The sequence below is a fragment of the Artemia franciscana genome, chromosome 1 (genome assembly GCF_032884065.1).
Source record: "Artemia franciscana chromosome 1, ASM3288406v1, whole genome shotgun sequence".
Lineage (NCBI taxonomy): Eukaryota > Metazoa > Arthropoda > Branchiopoda > Anostraca > Artemiidae > Artemia > Artemia franciscana.
Genome location: NC_088863.1, coordinates 6,618,324 through 6,644,102, shown reverse-complemented (window position 1 = coordinate 6,644,102; position 25,779 = coordinate 6,618,324). Strand labels below are relative to the sequence as shown.

The window sequence follows — 25,779 nt, the reverse complement described above, 5'->3', positions numbered from 1 at the left end:
TTTGCAAATCAGTCGATGATTCACCGATTCTCCGATTTACATCAGTTTGTCAGAGAGAAGAAAAGCTTCTAGAAATTTATAATCTATGGCTTTCAATTTAGTTTAACTATTTTGAAAGAACACTATTGTCATCAGTACTCCTTCTTAAGATTCAGTTTAGTTCAAAAGTGTGGAACATTGACATCTTCATACCGCATAGAGCGCTGCTCATTGGCAATAGTTGGAGTAATCTTGTTAGTTTACTGTAATAATATTCTGAATCTGCGAATCAATCAATTACTCGTTAATTTGCTGTTTCACATCAGTTACTCGGAAAGAAAAACATTCTCGAAGTGAAAATATATCATAAATTTAAATTATTTTCAACTATTTTAAAAAGACATTCTTGTCAACTGTACTTTCTTTCTAATTCCAAAACATACAAAAGTATGAAAAATAGATACCTTAATAAAACTAAAAACGCAGCATATTGTTGATGTTTGAAGTAATCTGTTTGTTGTTTTTTTTGCTTTTTTTTTACTGCAGTAATATGCAGTAATATCGACTAAAATTGGATATTTTTAAACGAATTCTGAGAAAGACGGGACTGTTTCTTACGAGTTTCTCAAATTAATATTAAATATCAAATAATAAGAGATTTTAGCTGAAAGTAAGGAGCGACCTTAAAACTTCAAAGGAACAAAAATTACTCCGTATTTGAAAGGGGTTGTTCCCTCTTCAGTGACCCACTCTTTACGCTAAAGTATAACTCTTTCTCTCGACTCTGCTTTTTAAAACAGTAGAAAACTTGAGTGCAAAGAGTGGGGAGCTGAGGAGGGAACAGCCCCTTTCATATACGGACTAATTTCTATTCGTTTTTAGTTTCAATATCACTCCTTACTTTCAGTCGAAAAAACCTGTTTTTTATTTAATTTCTGAACGTTTTCGAATTAATACATGTTTTGATTTTGGCTCTCCGCAAATGAATAACTAGACCTACATTGCCCAGGCAACGTGAAGTGTTGCGGCAACCATTGTCCGGCTTCGCCGACTAAAGTGTTGCAAGAGCAACACTTTGGTTTTGTTTCTTTGCTATCGATCAGTAATCACATCCCTCAGCGTTGAAAAAACAACAACAAAATAGTATCGAAAAAAGGGACTAAATTGACTTTGCAGTCAGTTGAACTTTATCCTTTTCAATCGTAGACATCGTGACGAATGAAAACTCGGAAAAATATCTTATATAATCTAGTTGGTATTATAAAGCTATTCCTAACTTTTTGGGATCAAAATACCATAGATGATATTCTATTAGTTATTACGAAACTATCTCATTTTTTTACATTCTCGTTTGTGCTTGTTTCTTCACTATCAGTTAAATAATGAAGTTGTTAGCCTATCGATTTTTTAAAACGGTATGTTCAAACAAGAACGCAATCAGTTATCAAATGACCAAAGGCTATTCCTCAGCGTTGAAAAAACAATAACTAAAAAATAATGTCTAAAGAAGGGACTAAATTGACTTTGCTGCCAGTTGAATTTTAACCTTTTCAATCGTAGACAGCGTGACGGAGGAAATTTTGGAACAATATCTTATATAATCTAGTCAGTATTATAAAGCTATCCGTAGCTTTTCAGGACTAAAATACCATAGGTGACACTAATTATTACTAAAGTACCTCATTGTTTTACGTTATCGTTTGTACCCGTTGCGTAAACACTTAATTCTGTCAGATTTAAAAAGATCGAATACAATGTGCACCAATTTGCACAAATTTCTAGCCCAAAGTGAACAGATACTTACTTACAAGTCCCTCTCCCGTGATAGGCATCAACTTCACCGGAAACAAATAAATGGGTACACCAACTAGCAAAAGTTGCAAACCCCTTATCGCTGAATGACGATTGCAGCCCAACAGTCGATTATTACTTACAAGTCCCCTACATGTCTTACCACTGGAACCAAATTGGTTTAACCATAAAATACATCGGAAACAAATAATAGGTACACCAACTAGCAAAAGTGGCAAACCCCTCATTGCTGAAGATGATTTTGAGCTAACAGCCGTTTCTCGCCTAAAGTGAAGCGATTCTTACTTATAAGTCCCTCTCCCGTGATAGGCATCAAGTTCACCGGAAACAAATAAATGGGTACACCAACTAACATAGCTGCAAACCCCTTCATCCCTGAAGCTGACTGTAGCATAACAGCAGATTATTAGTTACAAGTCCCCTATATGTCTTACCACTGGAACCAAATTGGTTTTACCATCAAATACACTGGAAACAAATAATAGATCCACCAACTAGCAAAAGTTGCAAACCCCTCATAGCCGAAGGTGATTTTTACCTAACCGCCAACTGTTACTTACAATTTCTCTATATGTCTCACAATTTGTATCGGCCTAGATTTCGTTTCAGTGTGTACCTTACTACTGAAGTTGTCAACCCCTTGAAACTTTCAAACTGGTATACCTCATGAAGGTATTTCTTTACCAAAAAATAGATGTATATATACTTTCATCAGCTCATCAAGAGCTATCGATTACTGTCAATAATAAAATTCTATCTGTCTTAGTTAAAAAGTTGATTTTTTTTTGCCGTAGGCCTACTTTAAAACGTCACCACTTAGAAAGGAGCAAAGGATAAGCTCCAATTTCCTTAGAAATGAGAGAACTTTTAAAGTTTATTAGGCACATCTGATACCATTTTTCTACCGCAATCCCAAGTCTGAAAAACTGAATGATATTCTCAGCTGAAATCACGAACAGAAATGGGTAGAAACAATAAATGGCGGAACTTTCGGACCCGTGGGAAAATGCCACATTTTTGCTTCTGTAAATTTTTCTATTGATCACTCAAAGAAGATATATTGGCTGTGGGGCTGGGTAACTGCCGCCTGCATTTTACACTTATAGATTTTAGTCCATCTTCAATTTGAAAGTGGTGCCTGCCTGCTTGCTTGCTAGAACGGAGCTTTCCACTCGAAAGCAGAAACATGGTTTGATGAAGCGAAAGCTTGGCTGCACAACTTCAGATACTCCTCTCTGACATAGGTTATATAACTCCACTTCACTTCGCACACCATAGACTCTGGATCGTGGACATGCGAAAACCATCCTTTTTGGCCCCAGGCAAGAGTTCTGTGGAGCTTTCCAAAATGTAATGTCATATTCATCAATCCAGCCTGAGGTCCACAATTTCCGCCAAACCCGCACTGCTTAGACCTTTACCAGTTTCTAGGAATAAGCTGAGATCGGCGACATAGGAAAAAAAACAACAAAAAAACGGGACAAAACCAAAGTGTTGCTCTCGCAACACAATTAAAACAAAATTTGCATACTACTTTTTCTTTTAGGTAAGTGGCTTTCTAATAGTTTTGATCGGACGATTTGGAGAAAAAAGAAGCGGGAGAGGAGGCCTAGTTAACCTCCAATTTTTGGTTACTTAAAAAGGCAACTAGAACTTTTGATTACTTACGAACGCTATTATTAGTAAAAATATGCGCAACTTACAAATTAATTTTGGTAACGAACTTCTATATTCGTATGTTTTTATTACGCATATGAGGGGGTTTTCCCCCTCTTCAATACCTCGCTCCTTAAACTAAAGCTTAAATTTTTTCCCATTTCATTAAGAATGACCCCTGAATCACAAAGGAAGTAGAATAAATAGTTGAAATTATTAAAAATGCTTTAGCTTGAAGAGAGAGGTATTTGGAGGAAGTAAACCCCTCATATGTGTAATAATTCTTGTTTGTTTTAAGTTTTAAGGCTGCTCCTTACTTTTAGGTGAAAAAACTTTTTCATATTTATTTTTTATTGTTTTTTTAATGCTAAAACATCCTGCGCCCCCTTCATGGAAATTCTCTTTGCCCATGAAAATTCCTCCAAGGAAAGCTTCACCCACATAAGCCCCCCTCAACCAAAAAATCTCCTGGACAATGTCTGTACACTTAACAATAACCATTACTATATGTAAACACTGGTCAAAGTTTGCAACTTGCAGCCCCTCCAACGGGGACTGTTGGGAGTAAGTCGTCCCCAAAGACACAGTTATTAGGGTTTTCGACTAGTGTGAATAAAATGGCTCTTTGAATTTTGATCCCGTGATTTTGGGAAAAATGAGTGTGGGAGGGGTTCTAGGTGCCCTCGAATATTTTATTCACTTAAAAAGCGCACTAGAACTTATAGTATCTGTTAGAATGACCCCTCTTACAACATTCAAGGACCACTGATTCGACACGATCACTGATGGAAAAAAAACAAACAAAAAAAAACAAAACAAATAAACACCATCCGTGATCTGTCTTGTGGTAAAAAATACAAAATTCCACATTTTTCTAGATAGGAGCTTGAAACTTCTACTCTAGGGTTTTCTGATACGTTGAATCTCATGGTGTGATTTTTGTTAAGATTCTATGACTTTTAAAGGGTGTTTCTCCTATTTTCTAAAATAAGGCAAATTTTCTCAGGCTCATAACTTTTGATGGGTAAAACTAAACCTGATGACTTATATATTCAAAATCAACATTAAAATGTTATTCTTTTGATATAACTATTGGTATCAAAATTCCATTTCTTAGAGTTTTGGTTACTATTGAGCCAGGTCACTCCTTACTACAGTTCGTTACCACAAATTGTTGGATGAAAATATGAATAGTTGAAGGACAGAACTATTTAAGACGGTCAATAACCGAGATGATTTCGGCAAAACAAAACCAAACTTTGAGTTTTTCCCACACAAAAAGGAGTCACAGTAGTACAGAAACAAACTTTGAAGATTAATGATTTCTTAGTTTGGTTTCGTATATTTTTTTTTCGTTTTTTTTTTTTTTGGAATCAGCAGTACAATTTCAACCACAAACGAAATTAAAACAATAATTTTCTTTTTATTAGGCTTATGGTCTTTAAATGCACATCTGTTTGTTTTTTTCTTAAGGAGCTAATAAGTTTTCCACTACCTAATCCGTCACTAAAATACATAAAAAGTAAAAAAGACCAAATTAATACCTTTTAAGAGCCAGATTTCTTACACTTTCCCTTTGTGCTTTAGCCATTTTAGCCCTTGTTATTTCTGTGTTATTTCTTGTTATAAGTTCTGTCCGCGTGTTTTGCAGGTGGATTTCCTTAGTCTGTTGTTCTGCACACGTAAATTCTAATCTCTGCTGTTTTTCTGACTCAGCCTTATCAAGAAATTCCTCCATTTTTCTGGCCAGTGAAGACATTTGCTTACGTATATGATGTAATTCTTTGATAACTGTGGATGATTCTTCATCTTTATCACCGTTGAAGTGACACTAAGGTTAGATATTTGGCTATCAAAACGCTGTTTTAGTTTTTCTTGTTAAAACAAAATTCAATTAAATTTCAAGAAATTTCAATAAAATTTTAAAATTTTCAATTAAAATGCGAATCATCCCTTGGCATAACTTGAATTTATCCATGGCCAGAAATACAAGGGTTCACGAAAACGAAAGGGTAAACAAAAATCAGGTAAAAATCTGAGCGAACCCTCAATTAGTTTTTACTGGGTGCCATCCCCTGGGATAATTGTGTGAAGAACAAACGTCGATGTTAAATGAAGATGAAACTTGGATATATGGCTCAGGGAATTAGGTTTGAAAAAAATGAGTGTTGATTCCGATGCAGGGTAACAATAGCGAATGGGGCTACTAAGTAAAGGTTTAGAGGAAATAAGTGGCAATTGGTAATGGGAGAGAGTATCTCCCAAGGAACCTAGTTTGGGAAAGCAACACCTCGGAAAAGGGATCAAAACTGGCCCAGTAGTTGCGAGTTGAGGGATCTGGCAGTCCTTCATGGCTTCCTGCAGGGAGTCCTCCCCAAGATGATCCTATTTGAGGAGACTCTTTGCCTTTGAATGAGGTTGAAATACCCCTTATAGTTCGTAGGACCGGTGTCCGATTCCCAAGCTTTGCCAATCTAGCCTAAAATTCACTACCACCCGATTTTTCAAAAACACGTTATAATACATTCAATTCTATTTTCTGGTTATTTCTGATTGTTCCCAATGGGTCTAAGACCTTATCTTTTCTCAAAAGCTCTTTAGTCTCAGCGAAAAATTAAAATTTTCCCATAATATTACCTTCCATTATTGCAGACTAAATTTGTAAATCCTAGTTCTTTTTTTGCATCTCCTGTCTCTTTTTTACTTTCCCCCAATTTCTTTGTTGTGCAAAACAAGTAATCTTGACTTTAGTGTCAATTAATTATTAATTCCTTGGGTTGAATCAGACACCTTTCAACATAAGGAATTGATGGTTTTTTTTCTGGTCGTCTTATTCATGTTACATGAATCTATATATATATATATATATAAATAAGTTGTCTGTGTGTGTGTGTGTGTGTGTGTGTGTCGAGTGACGTCATGTTTGTGTGTCGACTGACGTCATGTTTGTCGACTGAAGTCATTATAAGGGTTGAGCTGTATGCGTCATGAAGTTGTTTGTCGACTTGTTATGTTTGTCAACTGATGAAATTACATACCGGGACACCGGGAGACAAATGACGACCGGGAAACAGGGAATATAAATGACGACCGGGAACCTCAAAGATAAATTACAGACTAGGACAGTCCTGTAGTGGCGCAGTGGATTTGACCTTAGCTTGGTAATACGGGACCCAGAGATCGAATCACACTGCAAAAATGCACTGCAGGGCCGACGCAGGGACCATAGTAGTCAAGAAGCGTCGTTAATTCTTAAATAAAACAGACTGGGACACCCGGACACAAATCACGACCGGGACACAGTGAATATAAATGACGACCGGGACATAGGGACACAACTACAACGGGGACGCCGGGGGCACAGGCGGGATATATAAATGACGACCGAGACACAGGGATTGTTCGAATAGAAATTACAGACCGGGACACAAATGACAACCGGGACACCGGGACACAGGGAATATAAATGACGACCGGGACACTCAAAGAGAAATTACAAACTGGGATATCGGGACACAAATGACGACCGGGACACAGGGAATATAAATGACGACCGGGACACAGGGACACATCATTAGAATAATGAGGTATAGATCTGAATACGGATTGTTTTTCCCATGGACAATTATATGTTGCATGTTCAAGAGTCAGTAAACCTGACAATCTATTTATATGCACAGACAATGGGACAGCGAAGAATGTTGTATATTCGCATGTTTTACGTAGTTAAAAACATATATATATATATATATATATATATATATATATATATATATATATATATATATATATATATATATATGTATATATATATATATATATATATATATATATATATATATATATATATATATATATATATATATATATATATATATATATATATATATATATATATATATATATATCTATCTCTATTCACAGGTGGGACACAGGGACACAACTACCATGGCGCGTAACTAATATGGCGCGTAACGACTTACGCGCGCGGGGGGGCTTGGGGGCCGCAAAGTGCCCAACCAAATAGGTGTTGGGGTGGTGCGAAGTGCCACCCCAACAGCTAGTATTCAATAAACGGATTTGTCAACTACAAATGCTGTCATCTAATACCCTTAAAGGATTATAAAATTTCTTGCTCAGAAAACTCTCTGAATTTGGTATCCAGCAATACTTTTCAAAATTAAAAATACCATCGTTATTGTACATGTGAGAACGTAGATAACTTCGAAGACCACACTGCCTTTCCATGACGAAAGTAAAACAGTTCAAAATAGGGATGATACCTTTTTTATTGACAGTGAAATATAAAATTATTTAACTGGATATTTCGAACACATATACAGTGTTCATCATCAGCAGTAAAACTAAAAGACATGAATAAAAATAAACAGAATTTATACCTAATAAATTAATTACATATAGTTTATTGCTCTTATTTTTTTCAATGCAACAGCCAAGGCAAATCTCCTTGACCTTTTCGGTTCCGGTTCATTAGATTTAACTGACGTATTACGTGGACAGAGGTCATAGCTCTTAGGTGAAGTGATATTTACTTTATTTGACCTCAGTAAATTATCATAAATTGAGTTCAATCCAAATTCACCTGTATCTCTGTTTATGGAATTATTCTTGAATAGGATTTTTTTAATTTCGATCGTTTCCCTGAAAGTTTGCTTTAAACCTTGGTCCCTAGAAATCAAAGAAACATTTTCAAACAAAATAAAATGATTTGGAAAATTAAAGATATGCTCCGCGAGGGCCGACGTGAAATCTTCAGGTTTGGTATTTTGCTTTAAAGACGATGAAATGGAATTATGATGTTGTAGCAATCTCTTTCTTAAATTCTGGTTAGTACGTCCCACATAAGAGCTTCCACAAGTACATGGAATTTTATAAACCCCACTTTGTTCCTCTACGGAAGTCTGATCCTTTCCAGAATTTAACAAACTTGCCAAAGTATTACTACCTCTTAAAGCTACCTTTAAACCATTATTTTGTAAAATTCTTTTAAGTTTTTCACTCAAACCTGGAACATATGGTAGAGAACATAAGATATCTTTCTTTTCTGTTGTTTCCAGAATATCGTCAGAACATTCTAGAAATTTTTTCCTTCTTTTCGAAAAAGTCTGGTCAACTAACCAACCCGAATAATGGTTACTTATTAAAATGTCTTTTAGCAATAATAATTCCTCCTCAATGAATTTTGGAGAACAAATTCTAAAAATGCGGTCAGTTAAAGATATGATTAAACCAATTTTTACTTGGCGGGCATGACCGGAGAAAAATGACAAAAATCTGTTATTGTTAGTAGGTTTTCTGTAAATCTTAAAATCCAGACTATTTTCATTTTTTAAAAGAAGGACATCCAGAAAAGGAAGTTTATTATCCTCTTCTAATTCTATTGTAAATTTTAAATCCCCTCCCCAAAAATTAAGATGTTCTAAAAACTTTTTAATTCCTCCACCCCATAATTCCATACTGAAATTATGACATCCATATATCTCCCCCAAAATTTATGTTTTAAAAAATATGAATCTAACGCTATTGTTTCAATATTTTCTACAAAACAATTTGCTAATAAAGGACTTAAAAGGGCCCCCATAGGTAAACCATTTACTTGTTCGAAAAAAACCCCTCTGAATTGAAAAAAATAAGAGAACATATTGCACAACCTAACTAAACTCATAATTACACCGACCTCCAAAACTGTTTCACCACCAATTAAGTCCAAATTTCTTAGTATCTTTCTCTCAAGAAGAATTTCCGCTGCTTTTACATCAATACTCGTATACATTGACACTATGTCGAAACTTGAAATTATAGAATTTGAAGAAATCTCAACTTCTTTTAGTTTTTTTTACAAGTTCTGACGAATTCTTAATGTAAGAAATTTGTGTAGACATGAGTGGTTTACACAATGACACTAGCCACTTACTCAGAGCACTTGTTGGTGACTTGTTACTCGCAACAATTGGCCGTAATGGCAAATTTGGCTTATGTATCTTTGGAAGTCCATATAATTTAGGGCACAAAGAACCTCTTGGTAAGAATTCCATAAACAGAGATACAGGTGAATTTGGATTGAACTCAATTTATGATAATTTACTGAGGTCAAATAAAGTAAATATTACTTCACCTAAGAGCTATGACCTCTGTCCACGTAATACGTCAGTTAAATCTAATGAACCGGAACCGAAAAGGTCAAGGAGATTTGCCTCGGCTGTTGCATTGAAAAAAATAAGAGCAATAAACTATATGTAATTAGTTTATTAGGTATAAATTCTGTTTATTTTTATTCATGTCTTTTAGTTTTACTGCTGATGATGAACACTGTATATGTGTTCGAAATATCCAGTTAAATAATTTTATATTTCACTGTCAATAAAAAAGGTATCATCCCTATTTTGAACTGTTTTACTTTCGTCATGGAAAGGCAGTGTGGTCTTCGAAGTTATCTACGTCGAGTATATGGGGATAATGTGACCAAGGAGGTGTCTAAATATATTAACACCCATAAGAGACATGCAAATGTTATAAATCAACAAGATTTTCTTCATCAATGTAAGAAGAAAAGGATTTTGCCACCTTCAATGAAATTCAATCTACATCTAGGCACTTTTAAAGGAAAAAAGTTCGAACGAGGTCTACAATTCAAGACTTTAAATCATCTGATTAAAGATAAAAGGAGAAAAAGAGCTTTATTAGTGAAAGATAAACTTTTCCTGGAAAATATTATATCAAAAAAGGTGAGTGCAAGTGATTTTTGTTTTATTCAACAAACAGCAAGAAATCATTTCAATCATGACTTTCACCTTTCCAGAGAAAGATTACTTAAAAAGTTTTCAAAATTATATAAAAATAAAGCCGTAATACCTTCGTCAACTCTTAGACCAGGTGTAATTAATTTTTCATCAAGGACCTTAACGTTACAAGAAAAGTCCGCATTAGAAAAAGGTCCAAAATTTTGTTTTAAAACTAATAGAGTCCCAGTAGAAGAAATTATCTCTTCAATAGAAACATCTTTACATAGAAACCCCATCTTAATTAAAGATGTTAGCCTAGTAGGAGCTTCTACTGTTAAAGGCCTGTCAGAGTTTGCTTTAAAACCAGAAATCCCTAACAATTCTATCAAAGACATAAAGATTCTTAATAATTTAAGAAGGGATGAATCTATTATTATTACAAAAGCAGACAAGGGTAACACTTTAGTGGTAATGGACACCAAGGACTACGATTCAAAATTAAACGCTTTACTGAAAGATGAAAAAACTTACAAACAACTTTCTTTTGACCCGACGGACTCATACACAAAGAAGTTTAAGAACGAGTTAAAGAGTTTGAAGGAAGAAGGGAAGATTACACCTCAACTTTTCTACAAATTCTTACCAAGAGGTTCTTTGTGCCCTAAATTATATAGACTTCCAAAGATACATAAGCCAAATCTGCCATTACGACCAATTGTTGCGAGTAACAAGTCACCAACAAGTGCTCTGAGTAAGTGGCTAGTGTCATTGTGTAAACCCCTCATGTCTACACAAATTTCTTACATTAAGAATTCGTCAGAACTTGTAAAAAAACTAAAAGAAGTTGAGATTTCTTCAAGTTTCAATTTCAAGTTTCGACATAGTGTCAATGTATACGAGTATTGATGTAAAAGCAGCGGAAATTCTTCTTGAGAGAAAGATACTAAGAAATTTGGACTTAATTGGTGGTGAAACAGTTTTGGAGGTCGGTGTAATTATGAGTTTAGTTAGGTTGTACAATATGTTCTCTTATTTTTTTCAATTCAGAGGGTTTTTTTTTTCGAACAAGTAAATGGTTTACCTATGGGGGCCCCTTTAAGTCCTTTATTAGCAAATTGTTTTGTAGAAAATATTGAAACAATAGCGTTAGATTCATATTTTTTAAAACATAAATTTTGGGGGAGATATATGGATGACATAATTTCAGTATGGAATTATGGGGTGGAGGAATTAAAAAGTTTTTTAGAACATCTTAATTTTTGGGGAGGGGATTTAAAATTTACAATAGAATTAGAAGAGGATAATAAACTTCCTTTTCTGGATGTTCTTCTTTTAAAAAATGAAAATAGTCTGGATTTTAAGATTTACAGAAAACCTACTAACAATAACAGATTTTTGTCATTTTTCTCCGGTCATGCCCGCCAAGTAAAAATTGGTTTAATCATATCTTTAACTGACCGCATTTTTAGAATTTGTTCTCCAAAATTCATTGAGGAGGAATTATTATTGCTAAAAGACATTTTAATAAGTAACCATTATCCGGGTTGGTTAGTTGACCAGACTTTTTCGAAAAGAAGGAAAAAATTTCTAGAATGTTCTGACGATATTCTGGAAACAACAGAAAAGAAAGATATGTTTTGTTCTCTACCATATGTTCCAGGTTTGAGTGAAAAACTTAAAAGAATTTTACAAAATAATGGTTTAAAGGTAGCTTTAAGAGGTAATAATACTTTGGCAAGTTTTTTTAAATTCTGGAAAGGATCAGACTTCCTTAGAGCAACAAAGTGGGGTTTATAAAATTCCATGTACTTGTGGAAGCTCTTATGTGGGACGTACCAGCCAAAATTTAAGAACGAGATTGCTACAACATCAAAATTCCATTTCATCGTCTTTAAAGCAAAATACCAAACCTGAAGATTTCACGTCGGCCCTCGCGGAGCATATCTTTAATTTTCCAAATCATTTTATTTTGTTTGAAAATGTTTCTTTGATTTCTAGGGACCAAGGTTTAAAGCAAACTTTCAGGGAAACAATCGAAATTAAAAAAATTCTATTCAAGAATAATTCCATAAACAGAGATACAGGTGAATTTGGATTGAACTCAATTTATGATAATTTACTGAGGTCATATAAAATAAATATCACTTCACCTAAGAGCTATGACCTCTGTCCACGTAATACGTCAGTTAAATCTAATGAACCGGAACCGAAAAGGTCAAGGAGATTTGCCTCGGCTGTTGCATTGAAAAAAATAAGAGCAATAAACTATATGTAATTAGTTTATTAGGTATAAATTCTGTTTATTTTTATTCATGTCTTTTAGTTTTACTGCTGATGATGAATACTGTATATATGTTCGAAATATCCAGTTAAATAATTTTATATTTCACTGTCAATAAAAAAGGTATCATCCCTATTTTGAACTGTTTTACTTTCTACATGTGAGAGAAATGTCCCACATGAAGGTAAATTTTCAATATTATAAAAAATTTGACTTGCATATTTTTTCCGACTCAACATAGGTAATCAAAATTAATTAAACCAGTAACTTATAGAAATATCCGTAAGGAGCAACTTTATTCAGTTTGATATTAACTGTTTTTCGATATGCACGAAGTTTAAAAAGTCTATGTTCGTGTTTTCGATTATCGTGGCATTGATAGGCTTGAAAAACTATAGGTTCTATGACTATCTAAGTTCTATGATTATCTAACTTATTTCTGCCCTAGGAATGACACCTGGAGGGATGATAGATTGACTCATCTATTAACCAATTACCTGAATTTTTTTTTTATACAATCCTAATAAGGGCTTATGCCAGATTTAACTCTCACTCAATCGGACTATATGCCTTGGTTTTTTGTACAATTAGCCACGGCTTGATGCCCACAACTACTTGATTTTGATTAAAATCAGTAGACTCAGTTACTTTAGCTTTTGATTTATGGAATCAAAAAATATATTTTTTGATTCCATAAAATATATGCTCCTAGAGGGAAATTTCCCATGAATATATTTTATAAATATATTTAAATTTAGAAATAAGATCATTAGCAATATGCGTTGGGGATTTTTCGCGGTGAAGAGGGAAGTTTCCACGAGGGAGAATTTCCCGAAGGCCTCTTTCAGCTGGGGATTTTCTTAAAGGGGTTTTCTGCATGATCATCGTTCTTACACTTTTCTTGAAATGATTTCCCAGGACTTTTCTATGACATTTTCCGCTGCTAGTTGGTCATGATGCAATTCAATTCATTAGAATTAAGTCTTGGCAACATGCCGATAGTATCATAGCATCGGTATATATTTTGAAATAGATACGATAGCGTATCTATATTATATTATTAGTAATATACTTCTGAAGAAACCTTAATCTTAACAGTCCCACCAGCTTTCCCCACTGGATATGCAACAAAACTAACACAGAAGTTAATCTCATCTTTAGTTCTTACACTGGTTTTACACTTTACTGTATCGAACAGTTCGTGGTAACGACCTGTAATAAGGAGAGATCAGGCTCAATAGTAACCGAAACTCTAAAAAACGGAATTTCGATACCAATAGTTAAATCAAAAGAATTTCATTATAATGCTTATTTTAAAAATATAAGTTTCATCAAGTTTAGTCTTACCCATCAAAAGTTACGAGCCTAAGAAAATTTTCCTGATTGTAGAAAGAAGGGGAAAACCCCCCTAAAAGTCATTAAATCTTAACGAAAATCCCGATCGTTACTGTTTAGCCTGAGAGTCGAATCTGTCATTTTTAAATTTATGATATATTTACAGAAAACAGTTTGCTAAGGTGCAATCATAGGTAGAATCTGTAGGCCAATTGGAAGTTCAATCAAACTTTGATCTTCTCGGTCCCGTTGATCCTGTCTTCAGCAAAGCTGAGAAACAAATTTTTTTTGCAACTAACTAAGAAGTGTGAATATGACCCTTAGACGTAAGAGTGACGACAGAAAAGTTTAAAATTGTACTGTTTTATTAAACTTGATTTCAAACCATTAGCCTCTAACTTTCAGAGATTAACCCTTCAACTCCATTAGGACTGATAGGACGAAAGATAGGACTGATAGGACTCCATTAGGACGAAAATTCGTAGTATTGCTAGACAAGGAAACTTTTTTCCCTTTTCAATTATTTTTTTTTTGAAAAATTAAAGAATGTACCATCAGGGTGAGTAAGAATTTTTGACACCTCTTAACACGTCCCCCCTAGCACAATAATGTTTTTGCGGCTCCAATAGGTTAGTTTTAATTTTATGGAACATCTATTGGTCTATGTCTGCTAACCTACTGAGTCTCTCCTAATTCTTTAGAAAATTACAAAAACTACTATATTTTCAGCATTCTTTTTATGTGGTGCTGGTAGTTGGGTACTGATGACAGTGATACTTTTGGAAAATTAAAACATCAAGTAGCTTCTTCTTTTTTCTTCCTCTTCGAAAAAACAGCACTTGGAGTCTAAAAACAGTCTCCTTTCGTCTTCATAAGAATTTTCTGCTTGTTTATTTCATTCTAAAGTTCATATTCTTCTTTTCAATTATGCTCCCATTTAACCAAACTGATGCAGGTGTCAGTGTCATCTCGTAACAAACCCTTTCACTTACGGAAAAATTTCTGTTCGTTTTAAGTTCTAATTTCGCTCCTTACATGCAAAATAAAAAAAAAACTTGTTTTTTTTTATTAGATCAAAGACAAGAGCCATATTACTAAACAGGACAGGTTGTCATGCAACAGTTGAAAAGTGAAAGAAGCATTCAAAAGAAGATAAAGAGATTTTAAATCAAGCAAGGGTTAGAATGAAGAATGGTTTTGACATCCAAAATGACAGAGCATTATGAAACGAAAGACTGAACAAGACTGAAAGAGAAAATTCTTAAAAACAACCATAGAAATATACTTTTTAGTTTTTTAAGGATTCCGAGACTCCCAGTGAATTTAATTTTGATCAGGTCGATATGATACTTAAATCAAAATTTTAAGCAAACAATATAGCAGGAAATAGAACATAATGATCTTTACCTCTTGTTGAGCGTCTGCCAGAGTCATCAGAAAACTGCCCTTTTAATAAATTATTATTGTTTCTCCTCTCAACTCATTGTTTTCAACCCTGGCTCTAGCTATTGCTTAATTATACTTTTTTTCTTCTGTTTTAGCTCACTTTAACATTTTTCCTTGTTGGCTGAGGTCTCTGAGAAATTAGCTATTTATTTATTATCTAAGAACTAAGGCTGACGATGAGTTATCACTCTGGCTAGACAGAGAACTTCCACATTGGAAGAGGTGGGGGTAGTTGGGGAAAACAGCCTTTAAAAAGATTGGTAGAATATCTCGTGCTCACGAAACAGCGTCATTAAGTGGCCAGAATCCCAAGGACGGTCTAGTTGTGTAAATATTTGGATATTTTCTGTTTTGTAACCAGTTCCGTTTTTTCGTTCAATAAGCAACAGGAAGGTTCTTACTATTTACATGTACCTATATTTTATTAAATAAACGAGGCAAGTTTTTTTAACTGAAAGTAAGGAGCGACATTAAAACTTAAAACGAACAGAAATTACTTCGTTTATGAAAGGTGCTGCTTCATCATCAACGCCCCACTCTTTATGCTAAAGTTTGACTTTCATTCAACTCTTCTTTTTAAAACAGTAAAAAAAAACTTTAGCGTAAAGAGCGGGGCGTTGATGAGGAAGCAGCCCCTTTCATATACGAAGTAATTTCTGTTCGTTTTAAGTTTTAATGTCGCTCCTTACTTTCAGTTAAAAAAAAACTTGCTTTTTTAATTTAATTTCTGAACGTTTTTGAATCAATGCATGTTTTGATTTTGGCTCTCCGCAGAGGAAAAACTTAAAGGAAATTTGTATATTATTTTTTTTGGCTAAAGGGCTTTCTTATAGTTTTGATCGAATGATTTTGAGAAAAAAGGAGCGAGGGAGGAAGCCTAATTGCCCTCCGATTTTTTGGTTAATTAAAAAGGCAACTAGAACTTCTCATTTCTTACGAATGTTTTTATTAGTAAAAGATATATTTAACTTATAAATTAGCATACGTATAGAACTTTTGTATTCTCATGTTTTTGTTACACTTATGAGGGGTTTACCCCCTCGTCAGTACCTTGCTCTTTAGACTAAAGCTTAAATTTTGTCCCAATTCATTAAGAATGACCCCTGAGTCAAAAAAGCCGTAGAATAAATCGTTGAAATTACTAAAAATACTTTAGCGTAAAGAGCAAGGTATTAGGAGGAGGTAAGCCCCTCATGTGCGCAATAATTGCTGTTCGTTTTAAGTTTTAATGCTGCTCATTACTTCCAGTTGAAAAACTTTTTCATATTTATTTTTTAATTGTTTTTTTTTAATAATGCTAGAAAATACTGCGTTCCCTAGAAAATCCCCGCGCTACAGTTCGTTACCACGAACTGTTTGATTAGTTACCACGAACTGTTTGATATTCTAGCCTAGTTCATATCTTTGGAAAGTTTGGCACAATTTTATGATAGGAGGGCTACTCTCCTATATGATTGAGATGCCTTCTAAGAGAGATGATATTTGAAAGTAAGGTTCAAAAGAGTGAGCCAATTTTGGAATTATTTCTCCCCTGTCTACTACCGAGTTTGTCGGTCTTAAGTGACGTATGAAAAGACGCGCCAAAAGGATATTTCCAATTGATATTCAAATTTTATCTTTTGAGACACGATTCAGCAGGTTATGCGGACATAACTATACAAGCTGTAATTTACTTAGGTAGTTGTATATAGGTTTGGGAAAGTGCACCTTAGTATTGCTGTGGCTTCCTCCTTCACAACTAAAAAACTCAACTAAATAAATATAATTATTTCATTTAAGCCACAGATTAAGTCAGGGTTTGAAACGTTAAAGTGGTTTAATTCCTTAGTTAGTTTTAATATTCTTGTAATAGTCGTTTCTTATTTCTTTAAATACATATTCCAGTTCCGTCTCAATCATGGTCCTTGGGCTTTATTCGTTTAAAAAAATGAAAAAAAATTGATGAAGCATGTCATATTTTTAGATTATATTACTGAACCATCACAAATTATTATTATTTTGTTATCAGCAGTTAATATTAAAATCGTTCACGCTTTATTTATATTTTAAGCTACTTTTTACTTTGGTCAACTTTTGTTTGTATTTCTTTTTTTATTTAACATGGTTATTTCCAAATCTGACTTGGATCCATGGATAGAGAATAAGAGTCAAAATATTGACTAGTTTTATATTTGAATACAAAACAATATCCCTTTAATCTTTCCTAAAGAAATAGTCAAAGTTAGACAAGGTTCTATGAAAAATTTGATAACTTTATGCCATCATTTTCCCCAAAAATAAAAATATGTAAGCTGCCAAATATAAACTTAAATTACGTTAAATTGCAGCTTGGAACAACCTAAGCATTTTCCCTTGTGAAGCTCCAGAGTTGATGATCTAAATTTTGTTCATTGTTGTTTAGTGAACACTGTTTTGTTTTTTGAAAAAGACAAGGAAGGAAACAAACTATAGAATGTTAAAAATATTAGAAAAAACAAAGGAGGATAATCTTCAGCTAGTGAGGGAAACACCAAAAATAAAGTTGATATTTTGGCCAAGACCTCCACTAAACCACCCTCAATAATAAAAAAAAGGATAATATATACAATTATATTTACATGTATATACTATAAAAAGGAAAACAAGCTTTTGAATTAATCAGAGTGGTCCAAAAACATATTTGAAAGGATGAAAATTAAAACTCAAGCTGACTCTTACAGACTTTTAGCTACAGGGTCATCTATACTAAAACTATCTCATTCTGAATGAAATAAGGGATGGTGATTAATCATCTTGTTGCATACACATCTCATATTTAGTGTTTCACTGCAAATGATACAGATATGAGATAGTACAATATACCCAGTGAAAACGGTGCTTATTAAAAAAAATTTGGATTCCAAAAATATCAATAGTCCAACCAATTTTCTAATTGTGTATATTATACAGTTAGATGATCTTGATCCATTTTCAGCTTTTAACCAGTAATGTATTGGCTGGATTGTATCGATGACGCAATTTGTTGGTAAAATTTTGAACCTTATTTGAGACTTTCAGGGTTGAAAGTATTTTATTCCTTAAATAAATTGAAAATCAGGACTGGACAAATCTCTTTTATGGGGTGGGGCATGGTGCACTTAGAAATCAAAGAATGTTTCAAAATGAAGTTCACTAGTAAAGACGTGGGAGGAACAGAGGTAGTATATTTCAGATGTCACCTCTTCCTTTTCTCCCCCCCCCGTCCTCCAACAAAAAAGTAGCAAATTGAATGATTCCGCCGACTTTTCCGTAACTTTCATCTAATCTGCCTGATTTAGCAAATACAATCTTCCCCTGCTCCAAACTAACTTCCAAATAAGTTATGGTATTTATAGATGCAAGCTTGAGGCCAAGTCCATAAGCAAACGTGGTACCATTTTTATTTACATGTACATTTTTTTGTATTTAGGGGGGTTTATCTCTTATCACCCCATCTAAGTAAATCCCTGGAAGACAGAGTAAATATTTTAGTGTATCTTTTTGTTATTCTCTCAGCACTATGACCATCCATATCAATATCCAATGAATCGGATTGCTTTAGCTGGTATTCATTTGAACTCCGTTTTTGATTGGCCACACATGGTAGTGCTTCAAAAGACTTGCTAGAAGAAGGTGACGATGGTCTCTCTGATGCTAGAGAACTTTCTTCAAAGAGTTCCTTGCTTTTATGATGTTTAGTCAACAAATCATCAACATCAGCTTGTTTAAGATCTATGTCAACAAAAGATGAAATCTGACCATCAGCTGATGAAACCATAGTACCACCCGAAGAAACAATTGCATTGCTGATTGGATCTGTTATTTCTTTTGTCTATGAATGAAGCCATATATCAAACGATGCTTCTCTAAGATGAGCAGGAAGAACATTTATTCGCACTGTCTCATTTGTTGACGAAACACATTCAGCAGCAGTCTAAAAAAAGAACAGATCTTCCTTGATAATAAAAAAAAGACAAGTTTTTTTAAATGAAAGTAAGGAGCAACATTAAAACTTAAAACAAACAGAAATTACTCCGTATATGAAAGGGGCTTTTCCTCCTCAACGCCCCGGTCTTTACGCTAAAGTTTGATTTTCTCTTAACTCTATTTTTAAAACAGTAAGAAACTTTAGCGTAAAGAGCGGGGCGTTGAGGAGGAAAAGCCTCTTTCATATACGGAGTAATTTCTGTTCGTTTAAAGTTTTAATGTTACTCCTTACTTTCATTTAAAAAACATGTTTTTTTATTTGATTTCTCGACGCTTGCAAGTTTTGATCTCAATTACTCCGTATATGAAATGGATTGTCCCCTCCGCAATCCCTCGCTCTTTACGCTAAAGGTTTTAATTGTTTTAAAAAGTAGAAATGTGGCAAAGAGTCAAACTTAAGCGTAAAGACTGAGGGATTGCGGAGGGGACAACCCGTTTCATATACGGAGTAATTTCTGTTCGTTTTAAGTTTTAATGTTGCTCCTTACTTTCAGCTAAAAAAAAACAGTTTTTTTTTGTTTAATTTTCCGAATATTTTTGAATTAATACATGTTTGATTTTGGCTCTCCGCAAATAAATTATTAAAATGAAATTTGAATATTAATTCGTTTTTTTGGCTAAATGGCTTTCTCTTAGTTTTGATGAGCCGATTTTGAGAAATAAGAGGTGGGGAAGGAGGCCTAGTTGCCCTCCAATTTTCGGTTACTTAAAAAGGCAACTAGAACTTTTAATTTTTAACGAACGTTTTTGTTAGTAAAAAATATACGTAGCTTAAGAATTAACTTCCGTAACAAACTTTTATATTCTTATATTTGTATTATGTATATGAGGGGGTTTGTCCCCTCGTTAATACCTCGCTCTTTACGCTAAATCTTAAGTTTTGTCCCAATTCTTTAAGAATGACCCCTGAATCAGAAAGGCCTTAGAATAAATAGTTGAAATTACCAAAAATACTTTAGCATAAAGAGCGAGGTATTTGTCTCCTCCTATACGCCTCGATCTTTATACTAAAGTATTTTTAGGACCCCTCATATGCGTAATAATCTCTGTTCGTTTTAAGTTTTAATGCTACTCCTTTCTTTCAATTGAAAAAACTTGTTCATGTTTATTTTTTCATTGTTTTTTTTATAGTAATGCTAGAAAATCCCGCACCCTTTTCATTGAATTTCTCTTCCCCCATGACATATTCCTCCAAGGAAAGATCCTCCCACATAGCTCCCTTCCCTCAACCCAGCCCCGAAACCAAAAAAATCCCCCTGAAAACGTCTGTATACTTCCCAATAACCATTACTGTATGTAAACACTGGTCAAAGTTTGTAACTTTCAGCCAATCACCAGGAACTTTGGAGGAGTAGGTCATCCCCAAAGACATAGTCATTATGGTTTTCGACTATGCAGAACAAAATGGCCATCTCAAAATTTTGATCCGTTGACTATGGGAAAAACATGAGCGTGGGAGGGGGCCTAGGTGCCCTCCAATTTTTTTAATTACTTAAAAAGGGCAGTAGAACTTTTTATTTCCGTTAGAATGAGCTCTCTCGCAACATTCTAGGACCACTTGGTCAATACGATGACCCCTGGGAAAAAAAACAACAAAAAAACAATTAAACACGCACCCGTGATCTGTCTTCTGGCAAAAAATACAAAATTCCACGTTTTTGTAGATAGGAGCTTATAATTTTTGCTACAGTGTTTTCTAATACGCTGAATGTTATTTTATGTGATTTTCGTTAAGATTCTATGACTTCTAGGGGATGTTTCGCCTATTTTCCAAAATCAGGCAAATTTTTTCAGGCTCGTAACTTTCGATGACAAAGACTAAATTTGATAAAATTTATATATATTTCAAATCAGCATGAAAATCTGATTCTTTTGATGTAACTTCTAGCATCAAAATTCCGTTTTTTAGAGTTTCGTTTACTATTGAACCGGGTCGCTCCTTACTAAAGTTCGATACCACGAACTGTTTGAAAACTTAATAATTATAGTAAATAAATTAATAAATAACAAATAACAAATACTATCCAATATTATCACAGAATTAGATGTAATTCCTCCTATCCCTGCGAAAAGTGTACTGAGTTCTTTTGCAGCCTCATTGGGCTCCGTAACAGCCTTTACGTTGACAAAAAGTCTGGAAGGCAATTCTGCTCTCATATCATTTGGTCACAAAATCGAATTAATGATCTTCCTGACTTTTCATCTATCTTTCCAAATTTCCGTTGTTTTGTTATTTACATAGTGTCTTTTTGCTTTCCTCTGAACTGAATGAAGGTATTTTTATACGTCTCATATATCTCTAAGTTTTCTCAGTTTGAGCGTGTGTAGCTGTGTTGGCCTCAGGCGGTTTGGTGCTACGATGAGCTGTTAGTAGTAGTAGTAGAGGTAGTAAAAAGAACCGAACAAATTGAAAATGAATGGCCCCCCTCCAAAGCTTAGGCTACCATTCCTTCTATAAAAGCCTAATATACCCCGAGGGTATAGTTTACATTTGTCCCCGGGTTCTGGGAGGGGGGGCTGTGTTATCCTTGTATTTTTTGTTGTATACTTTTTGGTCTATTTTGAACAAAATGGCTGTATAAAAGTCCGATCAGACACATTTGGGGAAAAGAGGGCTTGTGGGGGGGGGGGGGGGGTATTTGCCATCGGGTCAGTTTTAACTCTTAAAAAAGGGAACTAGAACTTCATTAGAAGTTCTAAGACTAGAATGACTAGAATTTCTAGTCATCTGAGTTTCCTCCGAAAGTCGTACGACCATCTCTTCCTAAGAAACCTTTTATATCCCCTGGGCAAAACTTACAACCCACAGCCCTGGGCTCCAGGTATTAAAACATTAGAGCCGTATGGTCTTTACTATAGGCAGCGCTGAAGCGGTACCTCTGATTAGGCCTCTCTACACAATTAATGAGAGCTCTGTCAGCACTTTTTATATATTTTGTTGAAAGAACATCGAAAATTTCATGGATGATTATCATAAAAAAAACAGTAACGAAAAGTAAAAAAGTAATTTTTCGCCTCATGTCTATTGTCATGGTTTCTAAGTTTTAACAAATCATAGTTCAGTAGCCAATAACACTTCATAGTAACTAAAAAGTAAAACAGTAAAACAACAATTTTTTTCGCCTCATGGGTATTACCATGGTGTCAAGGCTAATACACTGAAACAATTGAAGCTCTGTTTACAAAATTTGGTTTTCACCAGTAGAGTTTTGGTTCTATCAGTGTGAAAAAATATTAAACTACAAAAATGGATTATCTACAAGTTATAATACTCTGTGTCTATTTTTTGTCCTTTATGACTGTCATTTTCACGAATGCTCTATTTTTGGTGGCTCTAAGGAATATTTCATTGAGAAAGACAATCATAAATGACATTATGAAGGCAACCTGTATTCTAAATTTCTTAATAATATTTGGATTAATTTTTCTTTGGATTTACCGTTATATATTTGAGATGAACATGATATTTTGCCATATATTCCCCATTTGTGGTTTATTAATCATTTACATTAGCTTATTTTGCCATTCTCTTGGTCTGTTGACTCGTTTTGCTCTCTTGACATTTACGAAAAGGATTCAACGATGGTCAGATAAAAAATTAATATTAACTTCCATATTTATTAACTTTTTGCTGTTGCTTCCTTACTTATTTTCTTTGAAATACTACAAGAGTTATAAGATATTTAAGATTTGCGCAGGTGTTTTAAACGAAAATTTTGTTGTTGAAGAAAACATGGACCCATTAATATTGTTCTACACTCCTCAGTTAATTCTACTTTTTCTTTCTGTTTATCTGGCCAGAATCGAAGTAAGGTTGAAAAATCGAGTCGATGTTCATATTGGATTTAAACAACAAAATATTGTCACAGCGAAGGTTCAAGTTTTAAATGGAATTTGTCTGATATTAGTGAACGCCTTGAGTGCTGCAGTGCGTCATCTCGTATGTAGAAAAATTGAGAAGAAAAATCAGATGCAGTGTCTAGCCTTCGTGGGCTATATACCCCAATACTTTGGTTGTTTCTTACCACCTCTTACATGGATAATTTTTAGTAAGACAATTCGTCTTTATTATAAAAACTGTTTAAAATCCCTTTTTGGAAATGGAAATGGTGTTTAAACGTTTTAAATACGAAGATACTAATCTTTGGAGATAGTGATAAATGCAAAGTTCTTATTAAGCACAAAATTCTTATAACAACTTTGTATTATTAAAATGCAATGTTCTTTTAAAGTAAAAATGGTCATAACATGCTTCATAGACAGATTGCATGAATGACCTATTGAAAGATACATTATACCCAACATTAATTACAATTGAAGAATACCTTGGCACAATAGTAAAGAATTAGAACTTGATGAGATAGAGGATTGAGACTTTAGCTGGGCTTTAAAAGGACTGGAAATAACCAGAGCCAATGATCGTGCAGCGATAAACTGTACACATAGAAAAATTGAAATGACCTAAGAATGTAATTTCATGGAATTTTGGGTTTGGTTACAGATTGAAGTTGGATGAAAAAAAACGTAATAAAACAAGAGAATCAGGATAACTTTCTGCCAGTAGAAAAAACAAGAGTGAAAAGTAAAATAAGTATTTCGGCAATGACCATGCCAAGTCATCCTCAGTGCTCAAACACGTAACTTTTTCTTTTTTTTTAAAGTGAAACCTAGCAAAACGGAAGACGCGCTGAAAAAACTAAAAAACAAATCGAAACAAAGGAAATACTACTCTTTCATTTGTTATTTTATGCTTTTTTTGCAATGCCTTTCTTCAGCACAAAAATTTCCTTTTTTTCAAAAAGTATATTAATTTTTATTCTGCAATCGAGCACTTAAGGTGGCTTGGCAGAATATTTTTCTGATATTTTTGTTTTTTCTGTTTTATTTCGTCTTTTCAAATACCTGGATACCCTCATTTTACTCTTTGTTTTTTTGGGAAATTGTTTTATAGTTTTGTTTGTTATCAAACTTTATGTATTAGAAATTTGGTTTTAAATCTTATCTAGGCTTAAGTTTATTTATATTCAAACTAGATTTTTGTGACAATAGAAATTTGTTTTGGTGCTTATAAATAATTTTATTTATTTTAAAACAGAAAGACCAGATTTCAAGGCAAAAAGGGACTAGTCAAAACCAAAATCCGCAAAAGCATTAATATTGTGACTTATTATGGAAAAATTGGCTTTTTGTTTTCATTCCGATATAAAAATTAAAAAGATATGATAACGAATTAAGCCTGATAACAAAATTTAATTACCTGAGTTACCTAAGCAATACTCGATGCCACAGATCAATTTTTTCCTTATAGCGGAGATACGCAACTGATTTTTGACCTTTACACACCTAGGTATTTCTAAAATGCTGATGCCCCCCTCATCAAATTTTTTTTTTATTGTTCTCTTGGCCTTCATACACAAATTGTGTCCTATCTCTATTAAGTAGCATTGAACAAAAAATTTGTAGAGTCTACTGTTTAACATACAGTCAGCCAGTCAAAAACCCAAAACAATCCGTAGACAAATTTTCTGAAAAATATCTAGTGAATCCTTCTCTTTTTTCAGAGTGCTCACACCTCAAAGCCATACTTGACCACTGTCAAGACTCTATTTTAGAATATGGAGGGCTATGTATACCATCTTCAGGTCTCTTAATATACAGAGGAGGAATAAATGGTATGGTTTGTAATCAGCATCAATTTAATTAATTAAATTTTATCAGTTAACTTTTGCAGTCTGGATTTTGGGTTGTAACAGTTCTTAAAACCAAAAGACATTTGATCCTCAATTACCTGATTCCTTATGAAAATTTAATTTTAATCCAAAAAGAACGGATAAAGTACCACTGCTCCTTCTGTCTCTAAGCCTCCATGGAATTTAGCTCCAAAAATCATTGGAAAACTACGTTACTTGTACTATTACACCAATTAGAATCTACATACAACCCCTCATCCCTTAAAATTCCAACTCAAAAAAAAATTCCAACTTAAAGTCTAACTGTACAATTTTATTCATAACCACCACAACGAATGAATACTTGTAATGCAAAATCATATACCCCGGTTAGTGTTTCGAACCTATCCTTAATTATTAAGGACTAAAACACTTTAAAATGCATTTACCATTTAGTTATTGTCAAAGTACACTATTCTGGTGCATCACCATTTGCGACTGTTGCGCAAAATTCGAGGTTAGAGCGAGAGACTATGAAGATAAATTTTCTTACCCTGTGACATAAGATAAAAGAAGAATTTCACTTTGACATTTTCCCTTGCTTCAAAAGTTTTTCGATTTTTTTTACTTTTTTTTTAAACTTTAAACCTTTTTTTTTAAGTTTTACGACTTTTTTTTCTCCAATTTGTGTCACAACCCTAAAGTTGTCAAACCCTGGGAGTTTTCAAGAATTTGCATTTCATAAGAAACAAGCGTATTTTGAACACCTTACTAATTCCACTTTTATCAGGTCATCATGAAAAATTTATTATTATTGAAACCCAACATAAATGCGGCTCTGTTTATATGCTGATACTCGAAGAATAGTAAGTAA

The 25,779-nt window shown here is 33.8% G+C and overlaps 1 protein-coding gene and 1 long non-coding RNA gene across 4 annotated transcripts in view; one reads left to right on the top strand and one right to left on the bottom strand.

Moving 5' to 3' along the window:
• The window catches only part of LOC136024887 (uncharacterized), a 43,523-nt gene extending 38,317 nt beyond the window's left edge, over positions 1-5,206 (bottom strand). For all 3 annotated transcript variants that reach the window (XR_010616950.1, XM_065700421.1, XM_065700434.1), the window contains exon 1: positions 4,992-5,206. Coding sequence is in view for 2 of the 3 variants with exons in the window: in XM_065700421.1 (XP_065556493.1) it covers positions 4,992-5,206 (215 nt within the window). In the remaining variant the exon portion in view is untranslated. The remainder of the gene's footprint in view (positions 1-4,991) is intronic.
• LOC136024899 (uncharacterized) lies at positions 5,205-24,057 on the top strand. Its single transcript, XR_010616953.1, has 2 exons — positions 5,205-5,283; positions 23,038-24,057. It is a non-coding gene; the product is annotated as an uncharacterized LOC136024899 (long non-coding RNA).
• Positions 24,058-25,779: the final 1,722 nt, after the last annotated feature.